Raw genomic sequence first — 20,503 nt, 5'->3', positions numbered from 1 at the left:
CACCCCTAGACATCTGCCTAAGAAAAAGAGGGCCTAGCGGCTGGCACTTTTTGCTGTGGCAGATGGCAGTTTCTTTCCATGATCAACAGTTACCCATAGTAAGCATGTCTAGTCTAGGTGAGTTACTTCATGTAGACGTTTCTTTGGGGCATTCTGTTAAGAAAGGCCAATAGCTCAGTGGGACAGCTCATGCTTTGGGAGTGACAAATGATAAAATCCCCACCTTCTCCAGGTATGACTGGAAAAGATTCCTCGCTGAAACTGTGGAGAGGGGCTGCCAGTCAGTGTGGGGTAGTACTGAGCTGGATGGACCAGTAGTCTGACATGGCATGATATATTTTCAGCAAGAATAGACACAGTCTGCCTGCTTTAAAGATACTTGGGTATGTTCTTGAGCTTTATTGGAAAATAGCACAACGGGCACACATTTGGGGGGGGGGGAGGTGCAGCTAAGCGCTTGTTAGGCATGCAGTATGTTCACTTGCCATTTTCCCCTCTCAAGTATTACATGCAATGTATCTGAACGAGTCAAGAGCCAAAGCTAATGCTGTTGCAGAGGAGAAGAAAGGGGCACAACCAAAATGACAAACGGAAACCCACCTTGTTATGGGGATTCAGTGAGGGCTGAACCATGTGAGCTCCTTGGAGAAAAAGGCGGGATATAAATGCAACAAACACACCTTAAGCATTGCTTTGATATGTGCCCTCATGTGACTACAACAATTCCTGAATGCTTCCATCTTCAGCCAGGGAATGTAAACACGTGGAATGTATTTTTGCAATCTGTTGATGCATTGCCCCCTCTTGGAAATCTGTACAAGGAGCGAGGAGCGCTCGGCTTTGTGCAGAAGGGGGCTGTCCTAAAATATTTGTGCCTTTGTGAGAATGGAGTAACCAGCAATTCTCAAACGGCAGGGCTTATTTTTAGCTAAGTCTCAGCCTGAAATAAATTGGGAAGCTGAGGAGCGTTCTGATAAACACGAGTAAAACAGAGACAGGAAATAGAGGGTCTTTGGGTAATGAGTTCCAGCCACTCTTGAAACAGAAAGCTAGTGAAGGCATTACTTGAAAATAGTTTCTCTATGACAGCCTAGCAATTTTTAGCTTGTTATTTTACCATTAAAAGGGAACACTCTCACTGCAGTTTTGAACTGCACTACAGAAGCTTCCCTTTCCCCCTCCCTCCCTCTCTCTTTTTCCCCCTCCGACCATCTGGCATTATGCATCTTTTGAAGCCTTTAGAATGATATTACTGCCTGTTGATGACTGATCTCTGCTTAAAAAAACCCAGATGCTCTCTGGGTTGGGGAGGTGGGGAGACGCTGCCTGAAGTTTGTACAGTTGTGTGTGTACATTCAGCAGAAGAGTTTAGAAGGAGCCCGGGGGACAATTTTAAGTCAAATATGTACAGACATCCAGCTTGCTAGAGGTAGAGAAACTCAGTGCGAGTTGGGGAGAGCGCTAGATAGAAAGATTGTGGTGTCTCTCCAGAACAAAGCTCTGAACCCAGGGAATATAATTGCTGAGATGGGCCCGAAGCATGGAGAGTGAGATTGATATTTACAAACACTTCACGTGGCTAAAGAGGGTAAGTGACTCTTCTGCAGTTCTGTGACTTAACAGCTTTGTGGGTAGAGAAAATGGAATACATTAACTTTTTCCACCTCTGTGGGAAATTACGGCTTGTCCCACAGTCTGAAAATGGGACAGGGATTGAGGAGAGAACCAATATTCCTTTGTCTTTACAAAGAACAGTGGGAGTGTTCTGAGTACTGTTTTAATGTGGTATTCAATGATAACTGTCCAAAGAGGGTTTCAGATCTGATCCTAGTTCACAGCTAATGGTAAAAATGCCTGCGTGCATTTCATGTTACCAGCTTTTCAGGTAACCCTTTCTTTCTTTCTTTGTCTAACGTTTGCGCATATACTATAGTTGCGTGCTTTTAAACATGCAAGCTAACTTGTGGGTTTTAAATAATTCAATCCCATTGACCACAATAGGTTTGAAATCAGTTTCTCCCAATTTGTTTTGCATTTAGATCACAATGATCATCTTAATTTTGTATTGACTAATATAAATCCAGTATTGAGAAGCACCTTAACTATATTTTATCTATAGGGGATGTGGGGTAGCAAGGATAGCATAAAGCAGAATTTCTTCTCTTCTTGAAGAATTTTTGTTTGTCTCTCTACATAAATGTACTTAAGGTTGCAGTGAAATACACTTCACAAGGAGTATTCATATCACTACTCAATTGGAATAATGCTAAGTAGTACTGCAACATTCCTCTTCCAAGTGCCTTTGTGTACTAAGGAAAATAATATACAGCCTTGGCAAAGTGCAGTATTTATCATTGGCTCTATTAATGACAAAAGTGAAGTTTAAATGAACTGGGATTACATAGTTGAGTTTTTGCACTGAGGAAGTTTGTTTCACTGTGCAATATTATGAATGTCTACTTATAAGCAAAGCTCATTGAGCCTAATGGTCCTTACTCCCAGCTAAGTGGATACAGGATAGCAGCCTCAGGTCTGCCATTCTGGAGACTCAAAAGGACAAGAAATGGCAGTTAATATTTTAAAGGATATGCATCTGAGTGATAAAATAATGCAAATTTTATTATTTGTGTAGGAAGTCAGATTTTGACTCCAAAAGTAAATGGTTAGATTACGTATTTAGCATCATATATTTTCAAAGCTAAGTGGTGAAGTCCATAGTAAGTAGGACATACAGCATTTGCACTAAATTGATCTTAATATTTGTTCTCTTCAGCTAAACAAATTTTCAGAAAGCCGGACTATGGTTGCAAACTTAAGTTCTGGTTTCCTGTGGCAGAAAGGACATTGACACTGTGCAACATTCTTGTGGGAGAACTCATTCTCAAGATTGTGGGCGTAATTGGGATTATATCCAAACACAGTTTGCTAAATATGTGCACGGTGCTCTGTTAAAACAGCCTGTGGAGTCTCTGCTCTTATTCTGAGGAAATGGAAGTGTGATGGAATGTTAGTAGCTGTGAGTAGCTTCTTTATATTTAGAGGGTTTTAAAAGTGCGGTACACTGATTGCAACATGCCTGTGAATAGTGATTCTTAAAGAATGGTTGTCGGGGCAGCGGAGGGATGTAGTAAAGACAGAACTTATGTTGTGGTCCCGTGGGGGATAAAATGAGGAAATGCAGTAAAAGGGCTCCAGGCACTTCTGCATTTCTCCCAGGAAAAACTTGATTCCCATTGTGCTCACACAAGCTCCTTTGATAAGTAATTAAAACATTTGCAGAAAACTGTGCAGTGAATTCATTCTGATGCCACATGATCCCATTGCTGTTGCATGCTTGGGCACCAACTGCGGTGGTAACCTGATGCTCTTTTGGCTGGTAATAAAAGCACTGCTTCCTCCAATAGATGCTTGGGGAGGGGGGGGAGCAGCAAGGGTGAGGAACTGAACTGGGCTCCCGTCAGTTCTCAGTTGCATGTGCCAAACCTGGCTCTAGTTTCACAGGATGAGGGAATGAAACGGGCATAACATCAGTTTTGTTATTGCAAGAGTGCAGAGCCAGGTTCGCTGAATGATTTAGTGGTGAGTTGTAAGGCAGGAGTAAAAGTATGAAGTGGCTAAAATACTCAGTTGATCAGCTGCCCAAACCTTTGAACCCACTTGCATTTTATAAGCCATAGACTCTAAGGGCTTATGGTTGCTCTACTTGAACTTGCGTGAAAGTGCCATTCATGATTTCTGTAGCACTCCTATCAAATGTCCATGACAAAACACCCCTTCCTTGTAAGCAATTCCAACCAAGAAGAGGCTTGTTCAAAGTCCAGTGTCAAAAGAGATCTTGGGGCACTGGTCATGTGGCAGCATGCGAAAGGGACAAGTAACTGGAGCCAAAACAAACAGCCTCCCCTTTTCTTTGATCATAAAGCAAGCAGGGTTGCTTTTTTTTTTTTCCTCTTATCAAAGAGGCTTTGGTGACAAGTAGAGGAGGGATTGGTTATATGTGTACTCTCATTTAAGGGGGTGGTGTAAATTGGCCACAAAAAGCACTTCATTACTTTGTTTTAATTTATATATGCATTTGTCCATTTCCATGGATCTCCTTTCCATTAAAGAAATTGTGGCTTCTAGTAAGCAGGATAAGACTGCAGATTTGAATAATGGTAATACTTTTATTAATGTGAAGCCATGGTTTGTTCAGCTAAGTTACAGTTTGTTTTAATATCTGAAGCAGAAAAGGAAGGAAGAATAAACCAGAATCCTTTCAACCAGCATAATTTAAAGCTGATTTTCAAACTCTCAGCTTTTCTGTTATCTCTGAATTGATAGACCATTGGCAAGTCATGGTTTGGGCTCTGATTCCACTTGAAGAGTGTGTCATACCTTTGGAGACAGAAGTAAACTAATGAAGCTGAGTTCTGAGCAGATGATACCCAAGGGTACATGAGCTCTAAACAATGATTGGCCTGTGATACATCCAGAAACCTGGGCTATGATACGTCAGAGTGCTGCTCCATTCACTTTTTGTAAAGGACTCTTAGCATAACTTCACCCCCCCCACCACCATCATGGAGCTCTTGCATGTAGCAGGACATCTAAAATACTGTAAGCCCATCACTGGAAGCATCAGTATTACAAACAAGTTGATGTATACCTAGAAATTTCTTTAAAATCCAGTACTTGCTGTAATATGAAGAAATTGGTCGTGTAATAGGCACATTCAAATGAGTGGTCCGCAACAATGGACATTAGTTTTTCTCTTCTTGATATTTTTCCAGACATGAGTGCAGATTAACTAAATCCAAAGTCTTCAAAATGGTCTGTAGGACTGAGCTACTGAACAAATACTTGGATGACTACATTTTGTTGGCTCTGCTCTGTTTCCATCTGCCAGTTTGCATTTAAAAGAAAGTCAGAATACATTGAACATGTCTCAACAGCTACACTTTTCTGCACAAGCAGTTGCTTTTATCATCACATGGCTATTATTCAGTATTTCAAATAGAATATAATGGCTTCACATAAACAAAGCAACCAGTCCTTGCGATATAGCAGCAGTGAATAGCCTGGGAGAAAAAGGAAACTAATCTGAGTAAATTCACCAAAGAACTCCTGCATGTGTGCTGTGTGGAAGACCAACCTTGTTTGTGCTTAGTTGAATTAAGGAAAGAATGTTTTTGAGTTCTTCTTCATGACAGTTGTTCATACAAGGCTATGCAAGGCTACCAGTAAGGTAAAGGTACCCCTGCCTGTACTGGCCAGTCTTGACAGACTCTAGAGTTGTGCGCTCATCTCACTCTATAGGCCGGGAGCCAGCGCTGTCCGCAGACACTTCCGGGTCACGTGGCCAGCGTGACAAGCTGCATCTGGTGAGCCAGCGCAGCACACGGAACGCTGTTTACCTTCCCGCTGGTAAGCGGTCCCTATTTATCTACTTGCACCCAGGGGTGCTTTCGAACTGCTAGGTTGGCAGGCGCTGGGACCGAACGACGGGAGCGCACCCCGCCGCGGGGATTCGAACCGCCGACCATGAGATCGGCAAGTCCTAGGCGCTGAGGTTTTACCCACAGCGCCACTCGCGTCCCTAAGGCTACCAGTAGTGTTGTTGAAACTTGGCATGTCTCCTTCCTGCTTCCTTCCACATTTAGCCTGTTACCATGTTGTGTTCCCATAAAATGTTGTAAAAAATTGTCCCCTCCTCCATCTGCAAACCATGGGGCATATTTCTTCTCTCTGGTCTTCTACTTTTTACATTCGTTTTACATTCAGACCTTGTAATACTTCCCCCAAAATTAATGCACAGGCTTTGTATCTTCTTCCTAATTACCTCCCATGGTCATTTGTGAGTATAAAATGGGGGTATGTCCCTTTGAGCCCCTTGTGGGAGGAAAGGTGGGTGATAAATGAAGTAGAAAAATCTATTTTCTTTTTTTAAAAAAGCACTGAACACTGCAGAAACCTTATATACCTTTCTCCCTCAGTCCACCCAACACACAAATTGCAGTATGCCCCACAAAACTCTACCATGGCCCTCTTAAGTTATGTTTTCCCTTTGAATTGTTTTAGAGGCTTTTGGAAAGAATTTCTTGCACATTAAGTTGGAGATGAAAAGGCTTCTACCAGGCACACATAATTTATTGGCTCTTTGTGTTAGGTACCCAGGTCCTACTTTTAGGTGCAGAGTAAGGCAGCCACCTCAGGTAGCTGATTTTGGATGTATTGAAAACGCAGTGGATTGTAGATATTTAATATATTGTTATATTTCCACTCACGCGAGTCACGTTTGTGCTGCCAAAATAACTCGGCAAGCATTGGGCACTATGCATCTTGGGTGCTTTGTTCAGCCTTCAGGCAGCAAAATGTTTTGGGCCAGTCCTGCAGATGCCCAGTACTCCCTGTTCTTAGAGAGCAGTGTCTCTCTCACCTGCCTAGGTAAACACATTTCTGAATAACCTTGGAGTCCTCCAGGGCATGTCTTTGACTTTATGCAACCTGTCCCACGCCAGATTGTCTCTGGAGCCTCTTGAAAGCTGTTATGTACTGAAGTTCTCACCCTGGGCCAGCAGGGGGATACTGTAGATAGTTATGCAAATGAAGGATCGAAAAGTGACGTTCAGTGATTGGATAGTTTTGTATGCAAATGAAGGATCGAAAGGTGACGTTCAGTGATTGGATAGTTTTAGAAAATGGCAACAGTTACATTGTTCTGGAGCTCTATATAAGCAGGCTGACTGAGCTCCTCCGCTTAGTTCTGTTCCAGCTTACAAAATAAAGAGCTGCTTTGGAGAAATCGCTATGTCGTCTGCTATGTCAACCCACAACTTAACAATAGCAGTCTCCCCTTGTTCCAGTTCTGAGTTCTAGGTCCTGGGATGGTTGCTCCAGTTGTCCACTGCTCCCCTACCTCCTCCTACAATCTACGCAATTCCGAAGCCATATGTGAAAGCTTTCACGTTAATTTGGAAAAGTGTGGATAACTGTGCAGCTCATACTGCTCAAGGAAAATGTCTACACTTCAAATATGACATTCTTTAAACACAGCCAGTGAACGGCTGCCAAAACTTTAAAAAGTTCAAAAACCAGATGTTTCTGGGGTTTGTGATCCTTTACCAGGTGAATGACCACAGGAGGTTCTTCTTGGGGAGCCGTGACAGCACTTGCTTCCATCATAATCTACAAGCCTGTGCCCTTGGGGCATATTGCTATGTTTTTTTATCTTCCCATTATGTTTGCCATAAAGAGAGCCAGTATCTTAAGAGATGCTGTCTGAGACAGAGCAGCTGTTTGCTTAGTAGGTGAGCCTGTCTGGACTGCATTTGTCTGTTCTTATTAAACCTCGAAGCAGCTGATGTTTTGGCAGAGCTGATATTTTCTCCTTGGATTACTCTGTCTGATGTGGATGTTGGCTGATGTAGTTCCATCCCAAGATATTTTGGAAGCGTTAATCAGAGCAGGAAGCATTGTAATACATTATCTATTTATGGCTTAATGCAGGATGAGTCTTTATCCAGAATTTAATGAATTGTCCTGAGAGAGGCAAAACCTATTTCGATGTACAAAATACACCTGCTCTTCTAGTTGTTTAAGATACCTTTCTGTTGTGCCAAGGGGCTTTTATCCTAGAGGTTCATCCTATTATGGACTTTCTGGGTCAAATGTGTCAGCCCAATACCTAATGAACGGAGGTCAGGAATATGCTGAGCAAAGTTATATCCCGATCATAAAGAGCATTGTGCAAGGAAATAACTCTATTTCCAGGTAAGAGTATGTAGATACTGCCCTCTTGGCACTGCCTGTTGCTGCTTTTCGATCCTGCACAAAACTGACTTGAGGACAGGCTCAAGTGAGTAACCATGAAACTTGCTGGGTGGCCTGTGTCTCAGCTTAACATCCTCTGCAGGGTGGTTGTGAGGATAAAATGGAGCAGAGAGGAGTACCATATATGGCAACTTGAGTTCCTTGGAGGAAAGGTGGCATCTACATTGACATACTCAATAAGTATCTGAATTTTGCCTTTAACTCATTTTACCTTTCAAATCCTGGCTGTGGCATCTTCAGCTGTGCTGGGAGTTCTATGTTTTTTGCTACATACTGGAATGCAAGGAATGTTCTTTATAAAGAATTCAGCAATTGCATGGAACTGTGTCACTCTTGTTGCTTGATTTTCATTTGTTGTGATAAGGGTGAACTGTTGACTCTTCATATACTGTACAATACTTTTCCCAGTGCATGGGAAGAAGTAATGGGTGTATTAATTGTTCGTCAACAGTGAATCTGAAGAACACGGTAGGATTGCCACCTTGCAGGCCTGGATGCGTACCTTAAAAAAAATCAAAAATCCCCAGTACAATGAGAGAACGTAGCTGTGTCTTCTCTCTTCTGTTCTCTTCCCTCGTTCTGATGTCTCTGCCTGTTGTGCCCTGGTATCTCACCCACCACAGCAGCCGATGGCAGGACCAGGATAAGAATAGGTGGGATATGCAGGGGTTTAAAGGCAACTGAACTAGAAAATATGTCTGTTTTACATATTTAAAAAATGTGCATTTCCTGTTTTGAAGGCAGGAGGGTAATAAGTAGCAGACAGCTCACTGAGTTTTGGATCTGATTTGTCTTTTGTGGAATTCCAGAAATATGCTGGAGTTGGATGGGTGGCAGTGGACTGACCTTACAGCTGGGATCAATTAATTCCCCTCTTAACCACCCCCTTCTCTCTCTCTCTCTCTCTCTCTCTCTCTCTCTCTCTCTCATATATGGGTGTAAAGAGGGGGAATGGGAAGATGTTTTCATTTTGCCACGATTATATCCTAGAAAATTGAAGGGGTTTCAACTTACATTTCATTTTAAAATCCTGTAAAGTGTTTGTGGCTTTGTCTGCAGTCCTAACCCCATTTACCTGGGAGTAGACATGGTTAGGACTGCACTGTCAGCTGAGAAAATTGTAAGCTATGTGATACAATTGTGGCATGTTCTTATAGCTATGATGATTACACAGTGCTTTGAAGTTCTAGGCAAGATCTAGCAATACAATCACATTTCAATTACTTGTAATCTTAACCTGTTGTTCTCTTTAGTCCCAGGTGAATCACCATACTTCTGCCAGTAATGAAACCTATCAAGAACGCCTGACAAGACTAGAGGGTGACAAAGAGTCTCTCATACTTCAGGTATGCAATTTATAGCATCGCCATTTGCATTTGGAATTTATTGCTGTGTTTGTTGCTCATTGTGAAAAGCAGGAGAATAGAATGTCATTATATCATGTATTTTATATTCTGCTTTTCAGGGCAAGGACTATTTTAAAAAATCCCTGTACCTACTTCATATGAAAGAATTTTGGTCTTGGCCTGTGTGGTGGTGAATTCACTTTATTCTTTTAACAGTGTTATTTGAAATATAATAAAAGTCTTGTGCTATGTTTCTCAGGGGTTAATTGTAGCAACTGTTAGTTATTGTAGTTGTTGGTGTCAATTTTTAAATTCAGTTTCCTGTCTGAAAATTCTACATATTTTAAATATACATATATATTAAAATATTTAAGTACTGAGAGAGCAGAAAACCTTAGGTCTATATACTCTAAATTTCTGGGTCAAATAGATTGTGGATTTGGCTACACATCAGCAACAGTAACAAAAAAAGCACATCCCTAATGAGCTATTGACTTCTAAGGGGGACCTGGTGTGACCCCATAACCTTTAATGGTGTCTTGAAACTGCTTGGCTGCTGCCTCTCTCTTTATCTATCTCTGCCAGGAACATGCGTTCAAAGCTGGGACAAAGCTCATTTCAGCATTTAGCAGTAGGAAAATAGTATCAGTCCATTTTGCATAGCCTAAAAAAATTGAAATTGAGTGAGACGCTCCAGGCTGTAAAGTTTGGTGGTAGCACCTCTTGTTCCCCTGCTTACTTTTGACTGAAATGAAATGTACAATTGTTCTCAAACTTGGGAGTTCAGTTTTGGTTGGTGGTGCTCATTTTATCCAAGAAGAAAGAGCTTCTCGGTCCAAAGTCTTAAAACAGAGAGGAGAAGGAAAGGAAAGATTTGTGTGATGGGCTTTTTGAATACAGTCATACCTTGGTTCTCAAACCCCTTGTGACTCAAATGTTTTGGCTCCTGAACACCCCAAACCCAGAAGTGAGTGTTCCGGTTTGTGAACGTTCTTTGGAACCTGAACATCCGACGCTGCTTCCGATTGAGTGCAGGAAGCTACTGCAGCCAATCGGAAGCCATGCCTTGGTTTTCTAATGTTTTCAGAAGTCAAACGGATTTCTGGAACGGATTCCGTTCAAGAACCAAGGTACTACTGTACTGTATTGTGTACAGGGCTTTTTTCAGCTGGAGCTCACCAAAGCTCAGCTCTGGCACTTCTCAGTGGGCGCCCTTGCCATTCTAAGAGAAAAAGGGAGATGTTCAGCACCTCTTTTTCTAGAAAAATAGAACAGCTTCTTATGCTGGTTACAATGTCCAGTCTACACTCTTACCTTCCAACACGAAAATTACATTATGGGAATGTAACTCACAAGCTGTGTACTGTGATGCACTGGTGTTCTATTGCACGGACTGAAATGTGTGTTGAAATTAAGTCAGCGTCTTGGGTGTTCTTTATATTGTTATGCAGAAATTATTTTCTCCCCCCCCCCCAACACCCAAAAATAAGCAATGAAGGAGAGTGAAAGAATTCACCAGGATACTCTCATGCAGTCTGCACTGTGACTGAGAAGTATGGGGCAGTCCCAGAAGCATCATCATTGCTCAGAAAGCAACGGCTCATAGCTGAGTTATGAATAAATGGGCAAGGAAAGCAGGACATGGCAAAATAATATCACACAGATGCACATAGCTTCAGGATCAGGAAGAACATAAAATGTATGTGTGGTGTGCAAGCTTGAAGTGTTCATCTGTTTTAATCCAAATAAACCCAGTAAGATAAGGTATCTTATTTTCATGAATATTTCTACCTTCCTGTGCACTGGAATTGCATATTCAGGGCAATTAGCTGAAGAGATGATCTGATTTGATCATAGTTGTGAGTTCCATGAGTATTATCAGTTCCTGTACATCTATTTACCCATTCAAAAGTACAGAAAACAACGTGTGTGTCCTTGATGTTCATGTTACGAGCAGTTGGCTTAATTGTGCATTTTGTTCATTAATCAAAAATACAGAAATCAGTGGGTAATTGATGTGCATTGCTTGGATAATTTGCTTAATTGCTTCAAAGCAACTTTCACGGTTAAGCTGATGCATCAGGTTTTCTCAAGAATTTGATTATAATACATACCACCAGTTAGGGCCATTGTCCAAAGCCGTGAAATGAGGGGTATTTTACGAGGGGAATATTACAGTGCTTGCAGCATCTCTGTGTGATTCAAGTATCGCAAATGGTTCATTAAGAAACTATTGCAGTAATGTTTATAGCTTGTTTAATTGCTTTAGTATAAGATGTAATGACTACTAGGACACAGACCTTTTGACCAGCTTTTGTCTTAATAGGTGTTTATACTTACTACTCAAGAGGCATGAAGGGAATAGAAATATTTGAAGCAAGAATATATACATACTTAATATAGATTATGCCTTAATTATAACTGTTAAGCGATATTGAGTTAATAGATCATTTTTTAAAGAAAAAATAAACAATATACCAGTAGACCCAGGGAATTCTCAATGTATTAAAATAGTAGACAGACCATGCAAGACTGAAATTGGCCCACCAGTAAAGTAGGTTGCGAACTAGAATATGATGCCCCTTTTCAGGTTGCACAAGTAGGGCTGTTCAAAATGTTAATATGTGAACATTTTTACAGTCGTTCGTGGAGCTGAAATGCTACCCAAAGATTATGAGGAGGCAGATGGTAATTGTTAGTAGATTTGGGGGGGGGGGGGATTTGTAACTGGTTAATGAGGTGGTCCAGGGACTAGTGTTTTATTTTCTGTCTCTTGTTTTAAAATGAAGGGGCAGCTTGACAACACACACTTGGGAAATGGGCCCGCTAAAAATAAGAATAAGAGAATCAGCCCAATCTGTATCAAAGTTAGTAAAGAATACATTCACCACCACCCTCACATTTCAGAGAACTTGGGGCCCTTCCCCTGGGTACCACAAAATGTCTCCCTTGTTTCTATTCAAAGGTCTGCTGAAGGTGGGAGAGAGGGTTTTATGCTGTCCCAAGCACAGCATCACCCCCAAATATATTCCTACTTACCAAGAGACAAAACTGCCCTTGGCTGCTTTTCCAGACTAAAGCTGCTTATATATAATTACTCTTAACTTTGGATAATTGGCTTCCTAAATAAGTAATGTCATTGTGATTTAGTTGGCATTGTTTCTAATGGACACAGGAGATTTGGGTTTAAATCTCCGCTCAGCCCTGAAATTCTCAAAGTCTGCCTTGGGAAGCTCACTCTAGTGCAAGAGCTTTGCCCCATGTTTGCCCCATATTTCTGGCTAGTCAGCTACATATTGCAGGTGAACATTGTGTGCATATAGACGTTTGCAAAGTACTGGGGAAAGAATCTTTCACATCTGCCTAGACTGATTGGGTGAGACACCTTTGAAATAGCCCCAGAAAGAAGGGCTACTCTGCAAAATCAAGTGTCTCTCTCTTCAACATTCCTCTATTGTAGCGGCCAACCAAAACTGTTGTGGGCATCACTTGGAATCCGAGCTCCATGAAATGATTTCTTAATGCAGCAGGCATCATTTTGGGGCTCAGAAATGGGAACTATGGCAAGAAACTAGAATTCCTAGTTAAATGCAAATCCCTTCTAGATTCTATCCAGAAGAGCCAGTCCCGACATTGTCTGCTCTTTCATGGACAAAGCATATTTCAGTTCTGAGAAGTAATAACTATCTATGAGGTTTTGACATACAGGCTTCCATTGTTGGTTATTTGCCTATTCCATACAACACAAAGCAGGAAAACATTCAGTTGGCAGAGATGCAATTCATTAGATGTAATGGAGCTGGGCACAGGCATCTCTTTGCCTTAATGTTGGCCACCCCAATTCTGCAGACCTATGAAAGAATTAGCAGCCTGTCAAATGACAGTTGGTTTCCTATATAGTCAATGCGGCTAGAACTCTTTATGCTAAATGCTGGAGATTACAAACCATACCAAAGAAAAAGAATGGGTTGGGGTAAACCTGGGATGCCAGCTTAACATATTTTTTCAGAGGTTGAGAAAGAAGAGACAAGACTGGAAAATGGCAGAAATCTATTGATTATAGTAAGGGATTTCAAACCAAACAAGCATTATGGATTTAAAATCGAGTAGTATTTGTGAATCACTATTTTGGAAAATAGATATGTTTTATTTATTATGGGATAAATTAAGGAATTTATGGAAATGGTGCTTTATCTTTTATAGCAGGTAGGAAGATTAATCTTCTGAATGAGCTTTTGGTTAGTAACATTATTGTTAAGTGATTATTAAGGGATAATGGTTTTGCTCACTTATAATTAATAATCTTACTCATTTTGTGTTATAATTATTTATGCTGTTGTGAAAACAATATTATTTTTTTTAAAAGAACTTGTAGCCTGTCTGCCTACAAATCCTGGCTCTTGGCATGTGGATGATCTCAAAATGTGGAGGTGTCTCTATTTCAGCTTGCAAAATCTTTATAAATCACAAGAGGTGATTCTTCCTTTGCAAAGTAGAACTAGGTTAGCATTTTTTTTTTTAAAAAAAAAGAAGGCAGCTGGTTTTAGATATGACAGGGCTTGCTTTGCTACACAGTCAACTGCTTTCTCCCTAAATCTGGATTGTTTGGAAAAACCTACAATTATGTACTTTTACTGAAGTACAAAAGGTGTGTCTCTGACGCATACCACCGCAATATTTCTTTCCCAATTTTTATGTTAGCAAACTTCTCAAACAAGGAAGGAGGCAGAAAAGAATATCAAGTCCTTGAAGCTCTTCAGTCCAGATTATTCCGGCATTCAGGTTTAATTGGTTAAAAGAAATCTGGAGGTGTTAGTTCTGAGAGGTAGGAAGCCCAGGGAACCCTCTGACAATCCAGATTTGCAGAAGGCACACAAAGTCTGCTTGCTTGCTTGTTTGTTTCAATTACATTAGCTACCATTGGGTTCCGCTGCTATTTATGTCTTTGCACAGAACGAAGAGTTCATGTTGTTTTCTGTAGCTGTGGGGTGACACCATTCTTGGATCTCCCTGAGAATTCTTACTAATTCATTCCCAACAATTCAGTGCTTAAACTCTAGCATTCATGTTTAAGCTTGTAATACTTTGAACCTGTGAAAAGCAGAGCACTGCCAATGTTAAAACATGTCTTTTGCATATTACGTTTTTTAAACAGTCACAGAAAGCTTTGTTGATAGGTAAGCTGTTCTCGTGCTCTCGTAAGGAGAAAGGTAATTGGTTGGCTTCCTACAAGACTCTTTCCCTTACATTTCCCCCTTTCTAAGGAGAGAAGTGTTGGCAGAAGCTGAAAGGGTTGTGCGTGCTCAAAGCCCACTTAAAATATTAACAGGATTCTTCAGGGGCTTTTTCCCTTTGAAGGATTATTTACTGTAAATGCTAGCACATGATCTTCAGTGTTCTGTTTTCACGTCAGCATTTGTTTGTTTTTCTAGCCTTCCAAATCCCTCTTTTTTTAATTTTTTTAAAATGTTGCTGGTATTTTTCTTCTTCTCCAAAGTGTGATGTAGTGACTTCTTAAGGTAAGTAGCAAACTGTCACTTTGAAAATAGAGTAAGACATTTTAAAGTCATTTAGTAACTAGTTGAATGCTTTGAGGGGATTAAAAAAAAAGAAAAAGCCTGTGTAGTGCGGAGTATGTTGGACTGAAGCCTGGGAAGGAGTAGGTTCAAATCCCTATTTGGAGATGAACCTTACCAAGATGACCTTGGTTCAGCTAGTTGCTGCCTTTAAACCAAATCTATTTTATCTGGCTGTTAGAGAACATGAAGAGATTATTCCATGCCACCACCCTATAAGGAAGAGTGGCCAACACATGTGGATGGGTGCATATAGCTATGATTCGTTGCTAACAGTAATGGCTTTTATCCCTTAAAGTATGGAATATTTCCTTTTTATGACTGTTCCCTTTTTGTCCTCAATTGTAGGTGAGCGTCCTTACAGACCAGGTGGAGGCCCAAGGAGAAAAGATCAGAGATCTAGAAGTTTGCCTCGAGGGGCACCAGCTGAAACTTAATGCTACCGAAGAGATGCTTCAACAGGTAGGAGGAGTGTGGGATTTATAAAGAAGATTTTTGTGAATAAGCAGACTCCATGTACACATCTGGCTCTATAGTCCCTCGAGACAAATAGGCTGGAATTAGATATATCTCTAGCCTCCTTACAAATCAATTTTTATGAGTTGCTTTTGCTTTCTTGACTGGTGTGTGGTGTTCTATATATCAGGCATATAATGCTGTGACCAGTAGGCGTGTAAATTGATACCATTGTGTGTGTTATTCTTCATTAGTGTGACAAAGAAAAGTCAACAAGAGGGCTGGATGTGGCTGAAAACCTGTTAAACTGGTTAGATGTTCTTTTTTTATATAGCTGTAGAGGTTAAACTAATGAAATGGGTGGCTCAGAAGCTGTTTTCACGGAGTTTGGTTTGAGGTTTAAGTAATGAGTGATTTTATCGAATTTGGGAAGTTTTAAGAGTTTTAATTGATATTCATTATTTTTAACTGAGCACCTGTGTCTGAAGGTCTCCTTATATGCAGCCATTTGCTCGCAAAAGCAGTTGGATGGTAGACCTAGCTCATCCCACCTTTAAGCAGCAGACAAAGAGGGGTCAGTCTTTGCAACTTGAAGTGACTTGCTGAGTAGAACAAAAGCAACGGTTAATACATAAAAAAACTCTGAAGGATTTGTTCCTTGCAGTTTCCAGGCCTGCCTATAATCTTGGGATTCTAGAAGTACATCACACTCTGGGATCCTGGCACAAGGAGATCCCCATTGCTTTTCTCCAACACTGGGAGCTGGCCCCTGTGTTGAAGCCCCCAAGCATGTGTTACCTATACGCCTGCATTCACATAAATTAGAGGATAGCTCAGTCAGTAGAGCATGAGACCTTTTAATCTCAGGGTCAAGGGTTCAAGCTCCACGTTGGGCAAAAATTTCCTGCATTGCAGGGGGTTGGACTACATGACCCTGGTTGTCCCTTCCAACTCTACAGTTTTATGATTCATATACTGGAGAAAGTATGTGGCAAGCATGCTTCAAAAATACGTTTTTCTGGAACATGTGAAGCATCCCATAAAAGCACACTAGTGAAAATGTGTTTGGTAATATCATCATTTGCAAGGGAAATTTAATTTAAATTAGTGAGTTGTATTAAAACAACAACCAGGAATAAGCCCTCCATGACCTTCTCTTATGAAGTATCTAAATTGCATGTTGCTTTTACTGCCCTGAAGTTGCTTGATAGCCCTAAGCAAGCCATGGTCTCTCTGCAATATGAGGATACCAATACTGACACGCTCAGCATGGTACTTTGCATGTAAAACTTACAAGATAAGGTAGGTGGGGCGGCTTGAATATTTGTATAGCACTCTAAAGGTTAGGCATCATTATTCCTACACGCAATTTGATACATGGTAGAATTTATCTTCTGTTTGTCTTCCATACAGCAACAGTAGATCTCCACAGGCATTTTAGTTGGGATATTCTTCAAGTTAGGACTGACTCATATAATCAAATACAACTGCCAGCAATATGTTTATAAATATATACTGTGTATAGATATATATAGTCTCCAGGCTTGGCTATATGGATTCAAAGATGCTAGTGGCAAAGTATTTCCTGGAGTGCAGTGTTGCAAGTACAAACTGTGGTTCAGCATGCCAACTCTCATTGCACATCAGGTTGGTTTTGGAGTGTAGTTTAATTGTGGCATTTGCCATGAGCGTTCTTGAATCTGGGCTCTTGTGCTCTAAACAAAAAGGCACAAACTGCACAATCCTCGAAATGTTAGTCGTCGTCTTCTTCTTCTTTGGCGATCACTCATAGCCGGGTAAAATTGTCTTCCATAAACACAGTTTTAACAATGAGTCCATAAGTGACTGTGGAGGCCAATTCTGGATCCACACGTCTTTCCACAGTGGAGACATTGGTTTCTGGGCGGGAGTTGATTACGTTGTGGATTCTCCAAGCATGCCTTCCTCTTAGCAAGTTTCTCCCTTGCGTCCTGAGTTTGAGTGTCTTCAAAGCCCATAACACCTTTTGTAAAGGCTGTTCTCCAATTGGAGCGCTCGCAGGCAAGTGTTTCCCAATTGCTGGTGTTTATACTACATTTTTAAAAAATTGCCTTGAGACAGTCTTTAAACCTCTTTTGTTGACCACCAGTATTACACTTTCCATTTTTAACTTCGGAATATAGTTGCTTTGGAAGACGATAATCAGGTATCCACACAACATGACCAGTCCAACAAAGTTGATGTTGAAATGTTACTGTCCAAATGGTGACACTTTCATCACATCTATGTCACAGACAACATGCATTCATGAGCATAAAGAACTGGTTATCTGTAAAGGTTGGGGCTCTGACTTCTTTCCCAGCCATGTGGCAGGAGCAGTGGAGGGGAGTGAGAGCTTCTCAGTAGTGTGCACTAACCTTGGTTTCAGTGTGTCATAGCCTTACCCTATCTTTGATCATCACAACCATTGACTAATTTACTTGGTATCCAGCTCTGTTTCCATTTGGTCTCGCTCATAATCCAAAAGCACGTGAGGCAGCTGCATCAGCTGAAACTAAGCAGGTCTGGGTCAATTCAGTGTCTAGATGGAAGGCTGCCTGGGAACCCGATGTGCACTGCCTTGCATGCCATGAGGAAAGGCAGGATACAAAGAATGTTGAATAAGCACCGTCTTGGATGTTTGCTCTATTTAATTTCCAAATACTGCTTTCTGATATGAAAGTGCTGTTCCTTAGTCCTTGGTGTCTTAGGCTAGTTAGGATTTCTGGGTGGTAAGAGGAAGGTGCTGTGCCCATGTTCAGTGATGCTCGTTTTTCCTTTTTTGCTATGCTTGAGGTCTCACTTTCAGCACTGAGGAAAGTTCTGGGTCTAAGCACTGGTGAGGTATGTCTGAAATCAGTCTTTGGCTCTTTTTGCAGGGACTAAGTGTTCAAACAGTCACCCTCCTGGCAAGTTGCATGCTTCTCCTTTCTTTCTAACTTCTCTTTTTGGACTCGCGGTGTGTAAACAGAGAAGTGGAAGGCTGCAATCCTCTGCCTCTTACTGTGTCATCTTGAAATGGTGCAAGAAGCCACATTCTCAGCTGTGTTTTAACTTAAGCGAATATTCCATTTATACCACAGCTGACACACAGCTCTTGTAAAAAGTGCCGCCCTCATCCTAGTGTGATTCTTGCTGAATTTTGGTTAGGACTCTAGCCTGTTTGTTTCCATATTGCTTTAACGAAGGAATGGATTGTACCAGCTTCAACTTTCAGCAGTGTATTTCCCACAAAGTACGTATTAAATGTCGTGGAGTTTAAATGGAATATTCTTTTGGGATGTTCTGTTATACAGCATGAGTTCCTGCTTGCTTTTGTCTTTTTAATATCTTGGAACAGGATGGTGGGGATTTGTGACGGATTGTAAATTCCGCTTACCAGGTGAATACTCTCTTTGGGTGAATACCTTGGTCTTATACCAACACTGCAATTCAAGCTAGCTAATATTCCTCAACCCTGCCACCATTTCCAAGTTTCCAGAAAACATAAATATGCCTGTGCTGCTGTTTTTTGTTACAAATTCATTTTATGCTTAGATTTCAGGAAGATTAAACAGCACTTCAGTGTGAAAACTGAACACAATGTGTTAACTTTGTGCAATATGGTTGTTGTGTTGCGGTTTAGACATTAGTATGGCTTTAAAGACAAAGCAAACTTAATATATGACATTGTTTTAACAGTTTCTGCGGGGTTTGCATTTTTGGATCCTTGAATTTGGGTCTTCTTTTTTTCATAAGAAAGGAAAAGAATTGGAGGGGGTGTTTCTTGCAAATTACTTTGATCAGTAGTAAATGACAGATTTATAGCAGTCAGAATAAAACAAAGACGTTGCATCGTGTACTGCCAAATTTTGTTATGCTTATTTATAAATGTACTAAACAATATAGATTATACTCTGTCTGGCTGTCTCTGCTACTGTCTTTTTACAGATCCTCCTGAAACTCTTGTAGCCAAAATTAGCTCTGCACATGACACGTATTATCTTTTCACTTCAAAACCAATAACACAATCTGTACTTTTACTTCTTACAACTCTGTATTTATTCAAGTTGCCTTCCAATTGCATCATACCGCTGGAATACTCTGTAATTTCCCCATAACAAAGTGGGTCAGATTCCACTAATGAACTGCTCAACATAAGCATCTGCTTGAAGATGGAAATAATGACTTCCACATGTTAGCAACTGCACTGTGGCATTTTATTCAAGCTGTGCTTCAGATAATTTTTAGTTCAGTAGACTTTCTGGACCACAAGTCTCATCTGGCTAAAGTTAAAGCAGCACCACTGAAGTATAACATCGGTGTTTGCTTTTCTAAAAACTAAAAGTTAGGGAAGTTGCAAGGGTGTCATGCATTGTCACTTTAAGTAAGGGTTGTATGTAAGTCCTATTCACACATTTCTGTGTTACATTCCACAGATGTGTTCACCAACTATTTTGCATCTCTTACTTTTGTGCTGATTTGAAGTGTCTTTCTAACGCTCTGGATGGTGATCTCTGCTTGCTTCCTTTTATAACTGCTAGCCAGATCCAAAGTTTGTCTTTACTGTTTGTGGCATAACACCGAAATCCATCTGTGTTGAATTCAAGATTAGAGCTCTTGCTTTCTAGCTGAAGCCTATTTGCATTTTAATGCAGGCTTCAGAAATACTTAACTTGGGACAAAACTCTCAACAGTTAGCTCCAGATCCTGCTTTCAGTGCCAAGACTTAGTCCTGGATAATGTGAAATAGCAGTGAGGGGAGAATAGCTTTCAGCTTGTGCACTGTATCACTACACCACACAAGCAGTATTTATAAATTGGGGATTAAGAGGGGAGGTATTTTGGGGGTGAGAGTTTAAAACAGGATTGGAGAAATTCATGGACTACATGCCTCTTTAGCTATCAGCTGCCATGGCTATATGGAATCTTCTCCTTCACTAATATAGCACTGCTCTATACATATCCACAAGCTACTTTTCTGTGTTCAGGAACTGTGTGCTTCTGGAATACTAATGACTGGGAGAATTTTGTTCAAGAGTGCCAGGGAAATTGTTTCTCACTGCAAGCCTGGAGACTTTCTGTCCAATAGAGCTGCTCCAGAAACCCCAGAACACCAATGTTGGAGATGGCAACAGGGGATAGCATTTTTTTTCTCTTGGCACATAGTTAAATTATGGAAGTCGTTCCCAGAGGAGGCAATGATGGCCACCAAGTTGGATGGCTTTAGGGGAGGATTGAATGAATTCATGAAAGATAAGGCTATCCATTACAACTTGCTGTGACGACTATGATCTGCCTCCACAGTCAAAGGAC

The 20,503-nt window shown here is 40.8% G+C and overlaps 1 protein-coding gene across 4 annotated transcripts in view; it reads left to right on the top strand.

Annotated features, from left to right (window-relative positions):
• Positions 1–20,503, top strand: part of PPFIBP2 (PPFIA binding protein 2) — a 113,072-nt gene that overhangs the window by 48,957 nt on the left and 43,612 nt on the right. For 2 of the 4 annotated variants that reach the window (XM_083429173.1, XM_083429174.1), the window contains exons 1-3: positions 827–1,588; positions 9,066–9,158; positions 15,083–15,196. In XM_083429173.1, coding sequence (XP_083285299.1) covers positions 1,541–1,588; positions 9,066–9,158; positions 15,083–15,196 — 255 coding nt within the window. In that variant the 5' untranslated portion in view covers positions 827–1,540. Of the gene's footprint in view, positions 1–826; positions 1,589–2,987; positions 3,017–9,065; positions 9,159–15,082; positions 15,197–20,503 lie in introns of those variants that run through there. The other 2 variants (XM_083429175.1, XM_083429172.1) reach the window with 2 other exon arrangements.

Source organism: Podarcis tiliguerta, assembly GCF_965153285.1.
Source record: "Podarcis tiliguerta genome assembly, chromosome: 1".
NCBI classification, from domain to species: Eukaryota; Metazoa; Chordata; class Lepidosauria; order Squamata; family Lacertidae; genus Podarcis; species Podarcis tiliguerta.
This window is presented reverse-complemented; position numbering and strand designations above follow the sequence as displayed.